Source organism: Mchenga conophoros, linkage group LG20 (genome assembly GCF_057382185.1).
Source record: "Mchenga conophoros isolate Kocher_MC1m ecotype Shallow Benthic linkage group LG20, M_conophoros_male_GT1.1, whole genome shotgun sequence".
Classification (NCBI taxonomy): Eukaryota; Metazoa; Chordata; class Actinopteri; order Cichliformes; family Cichlidae; genus Mchenga; species Mchenga conophoros.
In genome coordinates, this window is record NC_140545.1 from 25,697,860 (window position 1) to 25,717,185 (window position 19,326).

Sequence of the window (19,326 nt, forward strand, 5' to 3'; positions counted from 1 at the left end):
TAAAAAATTGACTCCTGATATTCAAAACAATGTCTTTGATTTGCTGGAGCTTTCTAATCCAGGTCTGGACGAAGCAGCGGGGGCCAAACTAAAAATAATCTTGGATAATTATTCAAAGGTTTGAGACGTATGCAGGCAAAAGAAGTACAGACTATTAAAAACTCTCTTCCTCAAAAATTGTCACCTCTAATATAGTGTTGTGTAAAAAAGAAACATACACATGTTTCAGTTCCCTGAGATGTAAGCGCGGCTGGTTTCTTTTCTGGCTTCACGTGTGATGTTTCAAACATTCGTGGCGGCAGACAAGGTGAACGTAAGAAATGCGGAGATCAAGCATTAGCACGGGAGAGAAAAGGATGCTGAGTGCTTACTGGCCTCAATAATGACATCAAGTGAACAGAGCAGATGCTTGCAACGGAAGGGGATCTAAAGAAAACAAATCCTAATTTCCGCAGCTGTTTATGTCAACATGGGCACATGGCATTTTCATGCACGCTAATACACTGAGCCTTTACGCAGCTATACATTATCCTTATATTAGAGAATGATCCAGTGAAATCCTCGTGGTTGTGCGTCATATAAGCGTTTCTAATAGCAAAGCATAGACACTGATTACAGATGAATGAATGAGAGAGAGAGGGAGAGAAGGAGTGAGGGAGAGAGTGCGTCTAGGCACTTCTCATCAATAAAGAATGAAGCAATTAAGCTAATCTAAGACTGAAGGTGCCCTTTCTCCTGGATACCCTTTATGACAAGCAACAACTGGACTTCATGAAACAACACCCTCACCACACTAACGAACTAACTCTAAACCGTTAACCTACCACCTCACAATAAGCACATTTAGCAGGCTTTGTTGTATTAGTAACATTTATTATGTCTGCATTTTTATTTCAACGTGACTGATTTAACGCCTGCTTGCAGTGTCTTGGCTTACTGTGAGAGTGAATGGAATGAATCATCATCATTATTATGCATACTTGCCATGTATGCTTTTTCTTTTCAACTGATGTGACCATTCAGAATGATCCCTACAAAAAAACAATAAAAAACAGCCTATAAGTCAATCAGCAGGAACTCAGGCAATTATTTGGAAAACTTGAAAATCGTTTATCAGGCAAACATTAAATGCGCTCTGATTTATATAATTGGCAGTAGGATAAACTGCGTTCGATCCCACACGTCAGTAAAACTAATGAAGTAAAGAATGAATGACTCAGTAATTACAGACTTTATTGCCTAAAGAATACAGTAGCAGACCTGCCATGGTCACATCATCAAAATAATGCAGCGTGGGCTTTCTATTTGTAGGGATAACAATCGCAGCAATAGGCTGTGTATGTACGTGTTTTACGTTTGTTGGGTCTGTTTGTTTTCATCTTTAAATTAATATTATTTATGTGTCAGCGGGAGCTTTTAGTGTTCCATTATTATAAGCTCTTTATTTGTCAAGTAGCAGCAAAGAATCTGTCATAAAACAGACGTAACTCTTTGCCATCGCTGTAACGCTTTCTAATATTATATTTGAAAAATCTGTAACAGAATCATGCATCACTTTCTAATTCTTTGGCATTTCCATACAGCTTCACTCCTGATTGTGATCTTTGCCTGGAGGTGACAAAATCCTGGACTTAAGGGGGACTTAGGACTTAAGAACACTAACTCTCATAAGCTCACAGACATCCTGTATATTTTTAACCCTGACTTTGTCAAACAAACTTGTGGACATTACACATTACGAGCAGAGGAGCACTCCCACAACCAAAACAATTCACCACTCCCCGTACAGGCTCCCTGACTAATATCAGGCCACTAAACTTGTTCAGCAATCCCCTAAACTTTTACTGAGCACACAGACACCACCCACTGCAAACGGACTCAATACACAATATGGTGTCACACATCCTGATATAAACTGCCGCTGTTAAATCTCAAATAAGCCCACTGGTAACATGATGTTTTACTGCTAAATGGCATCCAACTGAAGGAGACCCAATCCTTCCATTCTTCGCCATGCTGAGCCCAGTCCCAAAACCCGGGTGAAAGCGAGGATAAATGGTTGCCTTTTGGCGAGCACCAGGCGAGTCTACACCAGCAGCAACACTAGACTTCCTCTAACCTTTAGGTGAGACAACACCTTTCTTATTAATGGCTGCTTCACCACAGGCAGGCTTAAACTCTTCTTTCCACCACAGCTCAGAACCATGGTTATAGCCAAGGGACTTAATAGAGCCATTCAGCTTGTGAGTGCATGTGGTTCTGGCACCGTACTACAATCACAAAATCAGGGACCTGGGACATTTTTATTAATTTAATCAGTTTACTTTTTGTTGATTTCCAAAGTGGGTTTAATTAGTTTTAAAGGCCTTTTTTTTATTATAACATGCGGTTGTTTACCAAGGGCAAGAAATTAAGAAGAATTCTGTCTCCTCATGCTTTTGATCAAATTCAATCTTTCTTTAACTTAAACTTCTTCTTTCTGAAGTATAATTTTTAATTTCCATTTCAGTTTGTGAAAACATTTTTTTGTTTTTCATATCCACTCCCGGTTTTAGCTTTAGTAACCGCAATAACCTTGCTTAGAAGACTTTGAGATGCACAGCCTAACTCTCGTAAGCCCGGTACGATGCACTTTCCAACGTCCGTTTCTTTTTGTCTCTGTCGTTTTTCCTTCTCATTACCCCTCTCATCTGCCACTCTCTCTTCCTTTTCCCTCCTCTCGCCCTTTCCAGAAGGTCCTTCCCTAAACCCCAGAGAGAGGGGAGGAGCTTGGGATGGCGAGGACGCGCTGGTAATCCGTGCAGTGACCCAGGTCAATTCAATTATCCTGTTTTCTTTCGCTGCGCGACGCGTGTGCCCATTTCACAGCCAACTCCCTTAATGCGCCCAGGATTAGCTTCCCTTACTTTTAATGATCTACCTATCGACGCCTTGGGCTTCACATAGACACACACACACGCTCACACTCACACAGAGGTGAACGAACACACACACACACACACACACAGACAGGTAAGTTTTTCATGTATAAGTTTTAGTCTAAAGGAATTCACTAAACACACAAGGCCGAGGATCAAGACAGGCTTTCTCAAAATAAATATGTGTTCATGAGTGTGTTTGCATATGCATTTGCTTGTTTATGTGGGAGTGTGGCTTACATAAACTGCAGTAAGGAGAGGATTTCATTATCCATCTGCATTTACCCAGGCTTCACCTCACACCTCCAAGATTTGAGATAATCATCTTAGGCCTAACACGTTAGTGTATAAGCTCGCTAATCTCAACCCCGGAGGAGGAAAAGAGGTCATTTTATACTAGTAAACTGTGGATAGCTGACATGCATTGAAATACGCATGCAGGAATGAAAGTATTAGGCACTAATGCACCGTATTGTAAAGTGTCATGCACACTCTAATGCACATAAAGTCAACAAAGCAATTTAATTGCTCCAACACATCTACTGGTCTGTTGGTTAGAAGATGGCTTTTAAAAGATAAATTAGATTTTGCTACAGTTAGGTGTTAGGTGACACTCTCACCCAATTAAATAACCTGATCTTATTATCTCACCAGTAATCACTAATTACATGACTGGATAACTAACTAAGTAGGGACCAGCATTGTAAAACTCTAGCAACTCCAGGACACCCTAAAGCCTCAAAGTCATCAAATCAGCACTACAAAGGGCTTTCTTTGGCCTCCCTCCATCCTACCAGTTTTGAGAGCCTGTCCAATTTAATTCCATCTGCTGCTGTTCTGTTGACCTGATAATCTAAAGACCACATTTCTGACCTAAAGACACCCGGTTTGTTTTCACTATTACTGCTTTTAAACTTTCCACAAATAGGAGAAAGTGTTCTAAGCTTGTCAGTCCTACCTGGGATATCCTGCCCGTTGTAGTTCCATCCAGCTACAGCCAGCATGGAGGGCAGAGGAGATCCAGGCCTACTGTCTCTTTCTCTCTCTCTGTCCCGCTCGCGGTCCCAGTTCCTCTCAGCCTGCTGGGTAATATGTCTGACTGTGTCCTTGTTCTTCCTGTTCTTCCTTCGCCCTGATCCTGACAGAGGTTGCCAGGGCCCTTCTCCACCTCCTCCACCAGGTCCCCCAGTCCCTTGCTCCGCCTGGCTTTGGGCTGCCCCCCTGGGAGTGTCCCGGGGATGAGAGGAGGAGGCAGGGGATACCTGTTCCTCTTTGACAGTGATGCCAGGCCGATAGTCGTGAGGCCATGCAGGCTGAGAGTCATGGCAGGCTTCTTCCTGGCTCTCATGGCTCTTCGGTGGTTCTTGGTCCTCCTTTCCATACGTGCTGCCACCCTCATGGCAGCTGGCGATGGCTGAGTCCCCAGAAGAGTTGGCCGGGCTGGTCCGGCGAGCCAGCCAAGGAGAGGTGCTGCGACCAGACATGATGGAAGCAAGGGCTTCAGACGCCATGCCCACTATGCCCCCTCCGCCTCCTAAACCAGCTCCTGCAACACCCCCTGCCCCTGGTAGACCAGCTCCTCCTCCACCACCTCCAGCGCCCCCGCCTCCACCTAGGCCAGCAGCAGCCACAGCGCCCATTTCAAAATCGGCCAGCTCATCAGCCATCTCTGAGCGGATGCTGATGTCTAGTGCAGCCTTGATGAAGCTGTGGCAAGCCTGGACAATATCTGTCATCTGCAGGTAGCTGGCAGCTGACATGACCTCAATCACATTCTTACTGGTGAGAGCAAGGTGCGCCGAGTACATGAAGTCCAGGATGGCTTTGAAGCCTGTTGCTGTGACAATATCCAGATGAGTGACAGTAGTCTGGTGGTGAGGCTCTGCCCCCTTTTTAACCTGGAGGGTTATAAGAAGGAGTATTAACAGCAGTGGTTTAAAAAAAATATTTACCTCATGCTATAAAGGAAAAATATCTGTAAAAGATCATTTTTTTGCCCCAACGAGGTCTCTTACCTGGCAGTAAAGAGTCTTAAAGTAGCGTGACGATCCCAGGAGGACATTCTTATGAGCTTTGAAGATCTTTCCGTCCACAATGACACAGGCATCGCAAAGGATGCCATGCTGCCTCTGCTCATTGAGCTCTCTGAGGAGCTGACGGTAGTGAGACGAGATCTCCATGTCCTCCTTCCTGTTGTTCATCTGTGTAGTTGAACAAAAGCCTCTCCTCCAAACATCTGCTGGAAAATTAAAGACGACGTGTAATCAGTCAACTAAATCTGCAAAACATATCAAAATATTTTAAGTGTACCATTTCAAATGTACAGTACGGACATCTGGTTTCTGCAATGCAGAGAAATAGATAAATATGTATATATAGCAGCAATAGAATCTAATCCACTTTTGCAAACCTTATTTAATTTTCATGTAACGAGGGGAGAAAAAAAATTGAATTTAACTGAACCACTCTTTTATAGATGAGCCAGGGTAAGGATATATCAGTAATGACTGTGACATAAAAAAAACAAAAAAACCTGACATCAATGGAAACCACATCTCAAATGCCGTAGTTTGATGTCTAAAAACAGCCCAGTAACAAATAGTCAAAATTCTCTGTGTTTAAACCGTGTCTGACAGGTACATTTATGTGTGTGTGGGAGTGTGTGTGGCTGCGAGTGTGTGTGTGTGTGTGTGTGTGTGTGTGTGTGTGTGTGTGTGAGTTTGTGTGTGAGAGAGAGAGAGCATGTGTAAGCTCATTAAAAATGTCAGTTAAAAAGTGTAACACTTTCACAAAACAGTTGTTGAGGGAGCAAACAGACTCATTTAGTACGGACCACTTCACCATTACATATATCAATAAACACAGCCTCGGTTCCTATTTGTTTTATTTTTATTTTTTTTCTCGTTTCCCTTTGACTATGAATATTCAATCAGCTGTCTAGTTAAGACAGAAATCCACTCTTGAACCTTCACCTCAGTGTTTGTGATCTTGCACGGTTCAGTCAAGGTTTGCGAACACTGAGGGTTTTTTTTTTTTTTTTTTTAAACTACAAAGAAAGGACCCTTAATGACAAATTGTGGAGTGGCTTGACTGTCAGGGAACAAAGATCTAACTTTCATGGTGGTACAACCGGAAGACTGTCATATTTTATTGTTATTCTTGCAAATTAAATCCCATAAAAAAGCTCACGACTTGAATGTTTACAATCTCTTATCTCATAAGAGAGATTCTACTTTTAGCCACACAAATAACAATTTCTGATTTGTCTTTTTGTTTTGTTTTTTTTTTTTATCATTTTTTTCCTTTGAATGTAGATGAAACAGTATAGCCTGCTGTGCACAGGTTAGGTGACACATAAGATGTACTGTGAGCTCAAACACTGGAGAAGCGCTGCAGGAAAAGGCCATAGCGAGGGGAGTGAAGAAGGAGACAAAGGGAGACGTGAACATCGTTATGTTGAACCAGGGAATAAGGTGGCAGGAAAACAAAGAGAAACCACATTAAGATTTTTCAAATACAAACATGTACATGCACACAGAGAGAGGGAGAGAGAGGGAGAGAGAGGAAGAAGAAGACCCACACATGCAGGCAGTACATTAGCCAGAGCATTAGCAGCCGCCGCTCCTGCTCTTGTCTCGGTGAGGGCTAAATCGTGGGGACGCAGAGTGTTACCAAACGCAGCAGTGATTTGTTTTGGGAACGCCACAGCTGTCAACTCTCATGGGCCATTCTAAGAGATGACAGCTCGGGTTGGCCAAGGTGACAGCAGCGTTTGCTCGGGGGCCGGCACACTTCAGGTCATGTTTAGCAAAGCTCTGCTCAACCTGATGGCTTGTAAGATCAGATAAATCCACAGTGTCTCCCACGTCCACTTGGACAAACACACCTCCTATGAACAGCAGTGGACAAGTGGATGGAGTGATGGTGACAACTAGTGAAGCCTGCCTTGCACAAGTAGAAAAAAAAAACAATCAATGCAAAGCACGCTCAAAACCTTTCGCTGTGATTGGTGTTCGTCAGAGAGAAAAAAAAACTGCGAGGAGGAGGAAAGTTGGATGTGAAGGTAGAATAACAGTGTCCCTCAAAGTCTCAAAAGGTACGTTTTGACGCAATGCTTTTATCCACCAGCTCACACATTTCTCAGAAAAAATCTATTGGCAGTTTAACCTTGAAATATTTTTTCCTTTCTGCATTGCTCTGATAGAGGTATTGAGAGTCTTCACCTCTCACCTCTGAGGACAAACCGAGCAGCTTTAAAGACATAGCTGTTCTGCTCCTCATCCCTCTGCTCTTCTTCTCTCAGGGCCACTGGCACATCCAATTGTATAGACAAGTCTATAAGATAGACTTGCTCTCAGAGCCAGATAAAACACAAAAGGAGTCATTTATTCACTGAGATATCTTCCTGTGGTTTCTGTGCCTGGCGTTTTTTTCTCCCAACCAACATGGATGGAGAAATAAAGGGTCACTGTACAGCACACACACACACACCGTTCAGCAGCGGTCAGCACGATTTCAGACATAGATTTGTTGGTAGTTTAGAGGAAGTCAGCTATAGCAAGTCATTAGGTGGAGCAATAATGTCTTCGCTCACACATTTAGGATCAGCCAGCTCTCTGTTTCCGTCTGTGTTACAAAGATGACTGAATGAGTAACATGAAAAAAAGGAAAAGAAATTAAAAAAAATTGTGTTTCTTTGTCACACTAACCAAAATTTCTTTGGGTTTTAAAATCAAAGTTGGACAAAGGACATCTTAAGAATCACCTTGGACTTTCTAAAATTGCACTATAGGAATGTTCATTATTATTTAATGGTGTGTAGAGAGAGGGATTAACGTCTAAGTTGAAAAAGCCGGCAGATTAGCAGGTGATGAAAACAACCATTAGTTACAGCCTGTGCAGGAATCAGTTTGTAACAAAATTCATTGCACATCTATAACTGAGAGAAGTCAGAAACGTCTGACACAGATATCGTGCATCAGTGCTACGCACCACGAGATGAGGGGGAAAAAAATGTGATTGTAATTTGATCTGACTTATTTTAAATACAGCTTACAATCCTTATCAGCGTATAGTTGCGACTTTTCATATTCTGCTGTGATGGGTGTCCATAGATCTAATGATAATGGCCCTGTGGTAGTGCTCTGATACAATAGACCAGGTACAAAAAAGGTGTCATTGAGTTTGGTTGAACGTAATGTGAGCGCGCAGCTAGAATTGCACCCCAAAACATGTTAAATGATGCCTTAGATTTACCAAAAGCAGCAACCAGTGGAGTGTAAAACAAGAAAAAACCCCAAACAGCAGTGACTGAGAGCAAAAGAGAAAGAAAGGGAGAGGTATAATCAGATTTATTGCCTCAACAGACTCGAGACATACTGAGTTAGTCGTTAGGTAGAGAAAAGCAGCTTTAATGGAGAGCGCTTTGACCTCTAAACTCTTTGCTTGCCTAATTGGCTTGTTTAATTTCAGCATGTCCAAATCCCTCCAGTCAAAGACTCCTTTTCCAGAGGAACCAATCCTGAGCTACACATAAACATCGTGTTCATAGTAGCTTCTCTCTTCCTTAAAGGTCTCCGCCTTTTTACCCCAGAATCACCAAGACCAAAACCCATCCCTTCTACAATATGAGTACAGCCTGCAGTTATATTAAATCATTACTTTTTTCAAATATACTGTATATATCTGATGCAAGAATGGAAGGCAAGGTAAAATGAACTTGTCAAACAATCAGCCATACAGAGAGCGAGCCAGAGACTTTTGCGTCTCATCCAAAGCATTAGCAGTCTCACCAAGGCTACAGAAACTAAAGCCTGCTTTCAGGCTTTAATGTTTGTCACACAGCAGGAAGAAAAAGCTTTTCATCCTTCTATGAAATTTCACTGCAAAAGTGAAAAATAAATAATGAAAAAGAAGCAAGGAACAAGTCATCAGGAGGCAGGCTGACAGTCTGTGTGTGCGCCTGTTTGAGGTCAGAGAAGATTGTTTCAGTAAAGCATGCCACTGGAGCTCCAAGTCCCTGTCACCCTTCTGAGGCCAAATCAAAAGTGACTGTCCTCCTTAACCCCTCCTTTCTTCACACACACACACGCGCGCGCGCGCACATACAAAATCAAAAGCACCGTTCCCCTCAAAACACGCACACACATTCAGTCCCTGCCCCTAAATACACAATACACATGCAAGAACTAAAAACACCCACGTTCACACGCTTAGCAGAGCCGTCATGGCATCACACCGGTTTGTCCTGGTCACATCACGGCAAAGTCACTTTAGGCCCCAGCCAGACGACTAAAGAGATGAGACGTGTGATGGAGTGAGAGAATGGGGCTTCCTCCTTCTTCTGTTTCTCTTAATGCAGCCTGTCCCTCTGAGCCACTTCTCTGCCTCCTTGACCGCACAGGACCGAGGGGAGACGGAGCGCAAGGTCCTTGTGGATCAAAGGCAGAGCGATACTTTGTTTGTACTAGGGTTTAACACAGAGCTTTCACGGCAGGCCAACGCTGAGATTCCACGAGGGATTCGCACATCACTCTGGATGAAGAAGTTACAACATGTGCAACATCTTCGCACAGGGTGATAATATGGGATTGCACGACATATTTTAGCAAATACAACTCGCTCAAAAGCACACTTTTACTTTTGGTGTTTGTTGATTCAGCCGTCATTAACATTCCTGTCAGCAGGTACACAGATTAACTGGCTTTAAAATTCCTTCATGTGCATGTTAGCAGTATCTGGGCAGTTTGCAGTTGTATTTATTTTGAATTAAAGGATTTCCAGTTGGTCAGGGCAAATTATCATTAAGTGGCCAATGTGCTGCTCGCAAAACCGCCACCCTCAGCTAATCACTCCAAATTCAAATTGTGGCCTTCTGCTCGACAAATGTAACAATTCAGCTCATTATTTGATAAAATGAGTTCGACATGTCAAACCGAGTGAACACAGAGTTCACACAGCCCCCATTTTGAGTGGCCACATAAATAAATAAAGCCATTAATAAATCAAGAGAAAAAAACACAAACTGATCAAATCATGAGAGTGAAAACATTTTAAAAACATTTAAAGTACAGCGTGAACTTGTTTTTGCGCGTATAAAATTTGTTTGGTTCATTTACACCACTTTTCTGTGTTTTGCATTTACATTGTTGTTTCAGATATTTCTTTCAAGAGTCTATGGAGACCAACGGCAGCTAAACGAGATCGAATATTAGACTTATGTTCAAAATAATGAACATAGCACAGCACGGATTACAGAATACATGCCAAAGGGCACAGTGCTGCAATAGATCTCTTATCTTTACTAATACAAGATCAATTCATTTAATTCATAAACAAAAGCAGGCCTTATTACACTGAATTCCCCCCATTTAACATCCCTATCATTATCTTGGCGCTGTCTTTGACAATCAGCAGGGGAGGATGCAATAGAAACTGGCCAGAGATTGAAGAAGTGAATGAATATAAGGAGGTAGGCAGAGGAATATCAAAGCGGGACTCGGTAGCCAAGAGCTGGCATTTATGCTGTCAACCACCCCGGCTTCATGCCTGAGCTACAGAATTTTATCAGTTAAGCTAAAAAGGCAACACGCTCCTTTTTGCATATTTTCTAGTACTGACTTGCACCATCACCCTATCATATCAGAGCAGGCAGTTTCTGTGGAAAAAGGAACCGAGGTGGCAGGTCTGAACTGAATGATTATGTGCTGTGTTAACCTTTCAAACAAAGTAGAATAAAACTAAGTTGTTTATATTACGTGGCTTTTTGACACTAATACCGACAAAAATAAGAGGAAGTAAGAATTTGTTTATTTGAATGTGAGTGGACTCTTTTTTTCTGCGTAATGAGAGAAAAGTACTGGAACAAATTAGAACATGCATAAAGGGAATTAAAATGATATTCGGCTGAACAATAGAGGCACTGTTCTTACATACACATGTGGCACAGGGCAGCTGTTACTTTCTAGTTTCAAATCTACTGCTTCCACTACTTAAAAAACAAAACAAAAAAAGTTCTATTGAATTTCAAGGTTTATTATTTTCAATGTAAAACTGAATGTGTGATGAGTGTTATCGATGTTCGCCGAACACTTTACAAATCAGGGTCCTACAAGAGGTCGCGTTGAATGCGGGACGAGGTTACGCGAAAACGGAGCAAGGTGAAGAGTCAAAAGGGAGACAGAGGGAAAAAAACGTAGAGCTGGAGAGATGAGAATGGAAGAGATAAAGACCACTGAAAAACAGAGAAAAAAAAGAGCTAGAGCAGAGAATCACAGAAACGCCAAGGCTAGAACGATGGAGAGAGAAGATAGAAAGAGGGGGAGACAGGAAGAGAGGGGAGAGTGACTCAGGCAGCCAATATTTTTTAAACAGCTTTGCTTCCACTCAACTGGGCATCAAGGCCATTATCCCGGGGTTAATCCCCAATCCGACGGAGCTGGCAGCCTTCCGGGACAAGCCAGGGTGGCAGTCCATCAACAAGGCGGGCACGAACAAAAATAACACACACATACTCAAACACATGCATATGACACAGAGCCAGGCCCAGGCAGGCATGCAAGCAATTAGAAAAAAAATAAATAAAACAACAAAGCTATTAGCTGGCTTGTTCTTAGCTGCTTTTTCCTTTATTGTCAGTTGAAAAAAAACTATTGCTAATCTCTTGTCTGTCATTTTATCTCCGTTTCTGACTTCTTTAAATCTCCCTGTAGGTTTTCTGTGTTTTCTCCCCTTCTCCCCTTGTTTCTTTTATCACACGCCCTCCATCTGTCCACCTTTATTTTCTCCACCTTCCCCACCAGCTCTAATCATGCCACATTTTGCACCTCTACCTCACTCTCCCTTTCTCTGCCCACTCTCTGTTTCACTGGCCGGCATCCAAGGAGCCAAGGTGGAGGAAGAGATTGACTCAAAGAAGGATAGCCATGTCATGTGGAGAGGGACCAAAGAGGATCCGGGAGGCTTAGGGAGACTTAGCAAAACTCCCTTCATCCCTTGCTTTTCCATCCTTGGTCACACCTTGCACACACTGACCAAAAACAATACCCGCACCTCCCTTATTTTCACCTGAAGACTTTCATGCAGTTACCTGTATTTCTTCTTATTGTTTTGGGGTTTTTTTTGCACATCCAAAAAGATCAGCCTCTACAACCCTCCCATCATTCCGTCCCACTGATCTATACGGTTAAGCAGCTCCAGACGTTTTCCGGCACCATGCATTCTCACCTTCAGCCAGGCAGGTGTTAAGCCTAGAGTGATCTAATGGAAATTCGCTCATAGTAAGGATGGACTGGGATCATCCCGGAGTGACCGGGAAAGAGGTGTGACTCAAACACACTGGTGTTGATGTGCTTTACCTTAAATACCCTGGCTGGGTTTCAGCTTCACCTTAAATGCCTTGCAACCTGTGACACTACTTATTATTTTAGAGTTTTAAAAAAAGGGTGAGAAGATCCATGTGACCATCTCTCTGTTGTCTTTTTCCTGTGTCTTCCTCCTTCACACTCCAAGATGTGTGTGTGTGTGTGTGTGTGTGTGAGTGAATGTAGTTTCTGGGCTATCTTTCTCTCTAGGCCCCTAAGCCTGCTATGTCTCCCATGGTAACTCCCTGACTGACGACCCGGGGCTTAGCCTAAATTCTCCCTCTATTAAAAGCTGTGAAATGCAAATAATGAAACATCTCATTACCACTGTCGGAGAACCCAAAATGAAAGGGGGGGGGGGGGGGGGGAGTGGGAGGGAGAAGCGCAAGGCTTGGGGGGTTGGGGGGGTGGAGGCAGCAGCCATGGACTGTAATACAACGAAAGAGGGCTATACCGGAGGGAGGAAAGGTGAGAGGACAGGGAGAAACAAGCGAGAGCTGGAAATAAAGGAAGCAAGGATAGACAAAAAGGAAAGGGAGGATATGAAGCGCGTGAGAGGATGAGAGCAGATCTCCAGACAGTGCGTCGTTTCTTCCATACACGCCGTCATCAACAGAAAGGGGACCGGGACTAGCCAGACAGAGGGAGCACCCTGATAAATAAATTGCTGCAAATGAGCAGGTTTCATTCAAATATCTAACAGCCAGTGCTAGAATCTTCCACAATCACCTGCAATGCATGTGCAGGTAAAGACGGGAAAAGGCTACTGGTTTGTGAAAAACGTTTGCGGTGTACGTGGAAGTGAAATCACCAACAGGAAGTGTTCGTTTATGGTTTTTTAGGTGGGTGGAGACAAGTGGTGTAAGTGTGGCATTAGAGATGGGGGTGGGGTGGTGGGGGAAGGTCACTTGTGAGAATGATCACATCACCTTATGTGGTCTGTTGGTGTGAAACCCAAGTTTCATGACTGGAATAGTTCAGAGACTCATCTGCTGATTCACAAACCCCTGATAGTCTGAGGAAATTTATGGGACGTGCAGGTTTTAGCGTTTGGCATTGTCTAATAGCAGGATTAGTCCATGGCTTCTTGAAATCTTTATTTAAGAAAAGATTCCAGAAAAACAGCCCCATTTGTGATCCATTCTGATGGATCACAAATGCATCGTGTCTTTTACCTTCCTCATGAGGGAGAGTAGTAGATTATCTGGACTGCTGGAACAGATAAATTCTCCCTCTTTCTTTATAAACACCAAGGTTATTTCTGTATTTTCAGTCCTATTGAAAAAAATTACTTTACACCCATCACTGCAAAATCTCTACATGTGTGTCATACAGGGGAAGGAACACAAGCTGAAGCAAAAAAAAAGAAAAAGAAAATTATGCAGACGAAAACTTGAAGACAGCTTTTGCTAACAGACTTTCAAGTTAAACTTTGGCCAACTGTACTGCATAACTGCATAAATATGTGGATGCCAGATCACAACACATGTAACATTAATAGTTCTTAGTGAACACCTCAGTCTCCGCTTTACTGAAATGGCTTTCCACATGATTTTGGGAACGAGCTGCAGGGATTTACTTCCATTTGGTAAAAGAGAATTTGTAAGGTCAGTTACTGGTGATGGGAGAAATTTCACTTTTTTTGTGAGGGGGGCATTGTTAAATATTTGCTGTGGTTCAGTCACCAACTCACTCCTGTCACTGCGTCAGTATACGGTATACTGCAGTGGTTATTTCCAGCATGTGTCCCTCACTCTGTCGTGACCAAGAGGTAGCCTATCTGAGGCTCTCATTCACCTACTAACTCACCAACTCCATCAGTCCTACACTTCTGGCATTTCCCAGCTCTCAGCCCCTGTTTATTCATTGTAAGCTTATCCTCTTAGTCCCAGGTTTAATTCTTAGCCAATCATATGCTAGCTTACAGCATGCCCTTACATGCATCATTGGCTGTCATTGGCCATAGGTGGTGAGTGACGCTGATTTGATTTTATGTTTGACAGAGAAGTGGAAGAAAAACAACGAGTTGCTTGTGCAGTAAGATGAATGTAGTGAATGTATAATTCTTTTTGGAGATTTGTTCCCTGCAAACAAATGATTTGCGACCATCACGACACTACCACTCCCTGTTGAAGGTTAAGCTCATCCCAAAGACCCTTTATGACTTTGAATTTAGGGCTCTGTTAGTGTTGGGTGCTTTTTTTGAGACTTGATATTTGTTGTTTATGCTTTTGTCTCTTTATTCTGCCGATCTAGCCGCCTGCCTCTTGGTACATACCAAACTTGTAAAATGCAACTGCTGAATAGCTGCGCAGTGTCTCCTTTTTGTTGTGTCGAGCTGCAGTTGTACACAGACGCTGACAGATTGAAAGCGAGATTCTGAATGGCAAATCTAGTGCAGCGGAGACCTGGCATTGTATAGTTGATGTTAAGTACTGCAGAACAAAGAACCGGTGTGAAAGTCTCTGTTCTCATGTCAGACAAGCATGTGAGCTAACAGAAGCAACAACTGCCGCACGTTACTGGTTGGAGATATTGATCATTGAATAACATATAAGGTTGTATAGTTAAAGTGTACAAAGATTCCTAACATCTTATAGCTTCCACTTGGACCCCCAAAGCTTACTGGTTTTGTCCAGTTTAAAACCAAACAAATATCTGAGAGGAGATTTTGCTTTGATTACAACAAGCAAGTGCATATGGGTGTAGGGGTTCCCTGCACACGCACACACACACACACACACACACACACACACACACACACCACATTCACACCTTTGTGAATATATTGGCAGTCACCAGTTTTTGAACTGACAGCACCCACCCAGTTGGAAACATTTAACATATCATCCAACCTAGACTCTGCGCAGGGAGTTAAGTACTGTACTTCCACATCAAACATAGAAAAAGAATAACAAAAGTGGTGCTGGGTGCCGTAGCGTTAACCCTTTCTAGGGCACTCGGTGAAATACTTTAAACTTCAAAAATCCAACTATAGAGAGTTATTGAATGATATTATTATTGGACTTTCTTTAACTTTTGTGACTTGTTCATTTCAGTGATATGTTGCGCATCAAGTTCCCATATACAGTGGGGCAAAAAAGTATTTAGTCAGCCACCGATTGTGCAAGTTCCCCCACCTAAAATGATGACAGAGGTCAGTAATTTGCACCAGAGGTACACTTCAACTGTGAGAGACAGAATGTGAAAAAAAAATCCATGAATCCACATGGTAGGATTTGTAAAGAATTTATTCGTAAATTAGGGTGGAAAATAAGTATTTGGTCACCTCAAACAAGGAAAATCTCTGGCTCTCACAGACCTGTAACGTCTTCTGTAAGAAGCTTTTCTGTCCCCCACTCGTTACCTGTATGAATGGCACCTGTTTGAACTCATCATCTGTATGAAAGACACCTGTCCACAGCCTCAAACAGTCAGACTCCAAACTCCGCCATGGCCAAGACCAAAGAGCTTTCGAAGGACACCAGGAAAAGTATTGTAGACCTGCACCAGACTGGGAAGAGTGAATCTACAATAGGCAAGCAGCTTGGTGTGAAAAAATCAACTGTGGGAGCAATCATCAGAAAATGGAAGACATACAAGACCACTGATAATCTCCCTCGATCTGGGGCTCCACGCAAGATCTCATCCCGTGGGGTCAAAATGATCATGAGAACGGTGAGCAAAGATCCCAGAACCACACGGGGGGACCTGGTGAATGACCTGCAGAGAGCTGGGACCAAAGTAACAAAGGTCACCATCAGTAACACACTACAACGGCAGGGAATCAAATCCCGCAGTGCCAGACGTGTTCCGCTGCTGAAGCCAGTGCATGTCCAGGCCCGTCTGAAGTTTGCCAGAGAGCACATGGATGATACAGCAGAGGATTGGGAGAATGTCATGTGGTCAGATGAAACCAAAGTAGAACTTTTTGGTATAAACTCAACTCGTCGTGTTTGGAGGAAGAAGAATACTGAGTTGCATCCCAAGAACACCATACCTACTGTGAAGCATGGGGGTGGAAACATCATGCTATGGGGCTGTTTTTCTGCCAAGGGGACAGGACAACTGATCCGTGTTAAGGACAGAATGAATGGGGCCATGTATCGTGAGATTTTGAGCCAAAACCTCCTTCCATCAGTGAGAACTTTGAAGATGAAACGAGGCTGGGTCTTCCAACATGACAATGATCCAAAACACACCGCCCGGGCAACAAAGGAGTGGCTCCGTAAGAAGCATTTGAAAGTCCTGGAGTGGCCTAGCCAGTCTCCAGACCTCAACCCCATAGAAAATCTGTGGCGGGAGTTGAAAGTCCGTGTTGCTCGGCGACAGCCCCAAAACATCACTGCTCTCGAGAAGATCTGCATGGAGGAATGGGCCAAAATACCAGCTACTGTGTGTGCAAACCTGGTAAAGACCTATAGTAAACGTTTGACCTCTGTTATTGCCAACAAAGGTTATGTTACAAAGTGTTGACTTGTATTTTTGTTATTGACAAAATACTTATTTTCCACCCTGATTTACGAATAAATTCTTTATAAATCCTACCATGTGGATTCATGGATTTTTTTTTTCACATTCTGTCTCTCACAGTTGAAGTGTACCTCTGGTGCAAATTACTGACCTCTGTCATCATTTTAGCTGGAGGAACTTGCACAATCGGTGGCTGACTAAATACTTTTTTGCCCCACTGTATGTTTCCTTGCACAAAAGGTTAAGCTTGGCCAAAACTCGACATAAAAGAAGCAAGAGATTCTGCTGTTTGACTTCTACCCATTAATGAGTTGGACTACAGCAGCTACTAAAAAACAAAACTACAGTAGGGTGCTCACTGGGTTGAGCAGGTAAAATATGTGCTGCAGAGGCCAAGATTTGATTCTACCCCGAGCCATTTGCTGCGTATCTTCACCCCGCTTAAACTTTCTCGTCCACTCTCAAACCACCCTGTCACAATAAAGCCCAAACGAAATAAAATTACAAAATTGATGACTCAAGTTGTTTAAAAGGCATAATTTTCATTTATTGTACTCTTCTCCCCTGGGCTTGTTTTTATATCCCCTCATCTCGTCTCCTCTAGTTTCTCTTATTTTGGCAAATCTCAGTTCTGTTTTCAAAAGCACCAAATGGCTTTGTGGCCAGAGCGATGATGACAATATAAGGCTACGGACTGGCTCAGAACTCACATTTAACACTTACTCTGATCTCTCTCTCTCTCTTCCTCTCCATGCCAGCGAGCCACTCGCTGTGTGTGTGTGTGTGGTTGTCCAGACCCTCTCATAGGTCTTAACACAAAACCTGTCACAGCAAAAAAGCAACCTGTCACGACTCAGCTAGACACGACTGTACATGACTGCACCACAAAGAACACAAGCAGGCTGTTCCCGAGCTGTTAAAACAGTCACTGCAGCCACCAGCTCCAAAGGTCTCAGGCAAGAACACACACTAGGACACAAGCACACACATATACACACATAAAGCAAGTGAACAGTGAGGAGGAAATGAGACAAAGGGTTACCAGGAGAGGAGGAAGACAACGTAAAAAAAAAAAAGAAAAGAAAAAAAAATCACGTTGTATAGTAGGCCTCAAGGACTACATGTCTGAAATGTCTGACAGCTGAAAGCTAATTGTTGTTTGTTGGAGTGTGTGGTTTTTCGATGTACAGCTGAATGACTGAATGATGGTGACTCACTGCTGGTGGCCAGTCGCTATCTGGTGCCGAGGCGGGCGTCCAGAAAGTGTGTCTGTGTGTGTTAGGGTAACTTGGTGAGACTGTCGCTCTGTCAGACAGCAAACAGAGGCATCTTTCTCAAATCCACACTGGGCCACAGCTTACAATGAGCTCACGCAAAGAGGGGAGCAAAAAAAAAAAAAAAACCCACGACAGCTTAAGTGTGTACTCACAGGTTCAACAGGCATACCCTGCATCACCCTGAGCAAATATTACGAGACTTTACTCCCTGCTAATCTTATTCACAAACACTCTGGAGCGCACATAAAACTAAACATTAAAAAAAAAAAACACATCATTGTACTGTATTAGCTTAGCACTCCACATACAATATTCACTCGTGACTAACACTCCCAAAACTAACTGTACTACTGAGCAGCTCTGGGATTTACATATAGTGAGCGAAGCGTTTATAAAAACACATTTGTATATAATAGCCCGGGGCTGTGTTGTCACTCATCAAGCTGATCAAAAAGCAGCTGCTATACAACACTGATGAATCTTGGAGTGCTTTTGCAAATCTGTCCTTCAACGGCAGAAAAAAAAAGGAGGTGAGATAAAGGGAGAGAAATCAAGGGGAGAGGAGAAGAGTATCTAAATATAGAGAGACTCGCATTTTGGAGTCAGAAAAGAGACAGTGAAGGGTAAGAAAGAGGCAGGGAGACAGGAGATGTAAGAGAACGGAAAGAGAGGAGGAGAGACAGGGAACTAATACAAAAGCAACAGAAATGGAAGGAGGTGGAAAAAAGTAGCCTTCAAGCTGCAAAAGAAGAAGGAGGGAGTATGGAAAACCGTCAGTATAGACTCATTAGGTTTCTCATCTACTGCACTGCTTAGTGGACTTCTGGAGAACTAAACACTTAGTGTTAAGTCCACAAGACTTAAGAGTTTAGTACATGACACAGGGTATCACCACAGGCATTAGTCAATGCATAGCATCGATATGGAGGCTCTACCTCTTCAACAAAAAGGCTGCAGCTCCTCTTCTGACTAAATTCTTAGAGTAATCAGCAAAGATACAAAATCAATTACACTCGTTGTCTTCCTTGTTTCGCTGCTGTGCTGTGCATGGAGTAACTGCTCCATTTTAATGGCATACCTCCGAAAGCTTCTGGCAAAAAAAAGAAGTGGATTTAAGGTAAAGTTTCAAGTAAAGTTTCTTTTGTTGGAATGTAATTGTTTTTTTTTGTTGTTGTTGTTGTTGTTTTTTATAAAAAAGGGACTTTTTAAAGGACATTTGCATTGACGGAAGAGTGGCTCAAGGCCATTATGTCCACTGTGACTGACGAAAAGTGAGGCTTGATCAGACAAACGCTT

At 42.9% G+C, this 19,326-nt stretch overlaps 1 protein-coding gene across 5 annotated transcripts in view; it reads right to left on the reverse strand.

Moving 5' to 3' along the window:
• Positions 1-19,326, reverse strand: part of zbtb46 (zinc finger and BTB domain containing 46) — a 63,737-nt gene that overhangs the window by 35,771 nt on the left and 8,640 nt on the right. For 4 of the 5 annotated variants that reach the window (XM_085259817.1, XM_085259816.1, XM_085259814.1 and 1 more), the window contains exons 2-3: positions 4,934-5,157; positions 3,877-4,816 (exon numbers count right to left, since the gene is read on the reverse strand). In XM_085259817.1, the coding sequence (XP_085115943.1) occupies positions 3,877-4,816; positions 4,934-5,157 (1,164 nt within the window). The remainder of the gene's footprint in view (positions 1-3,876; positions 4,817-4,933; positions 5,158-19,326) is intronic. The other variant, XM_085259815.1, reaches the window with a different exon arrangement.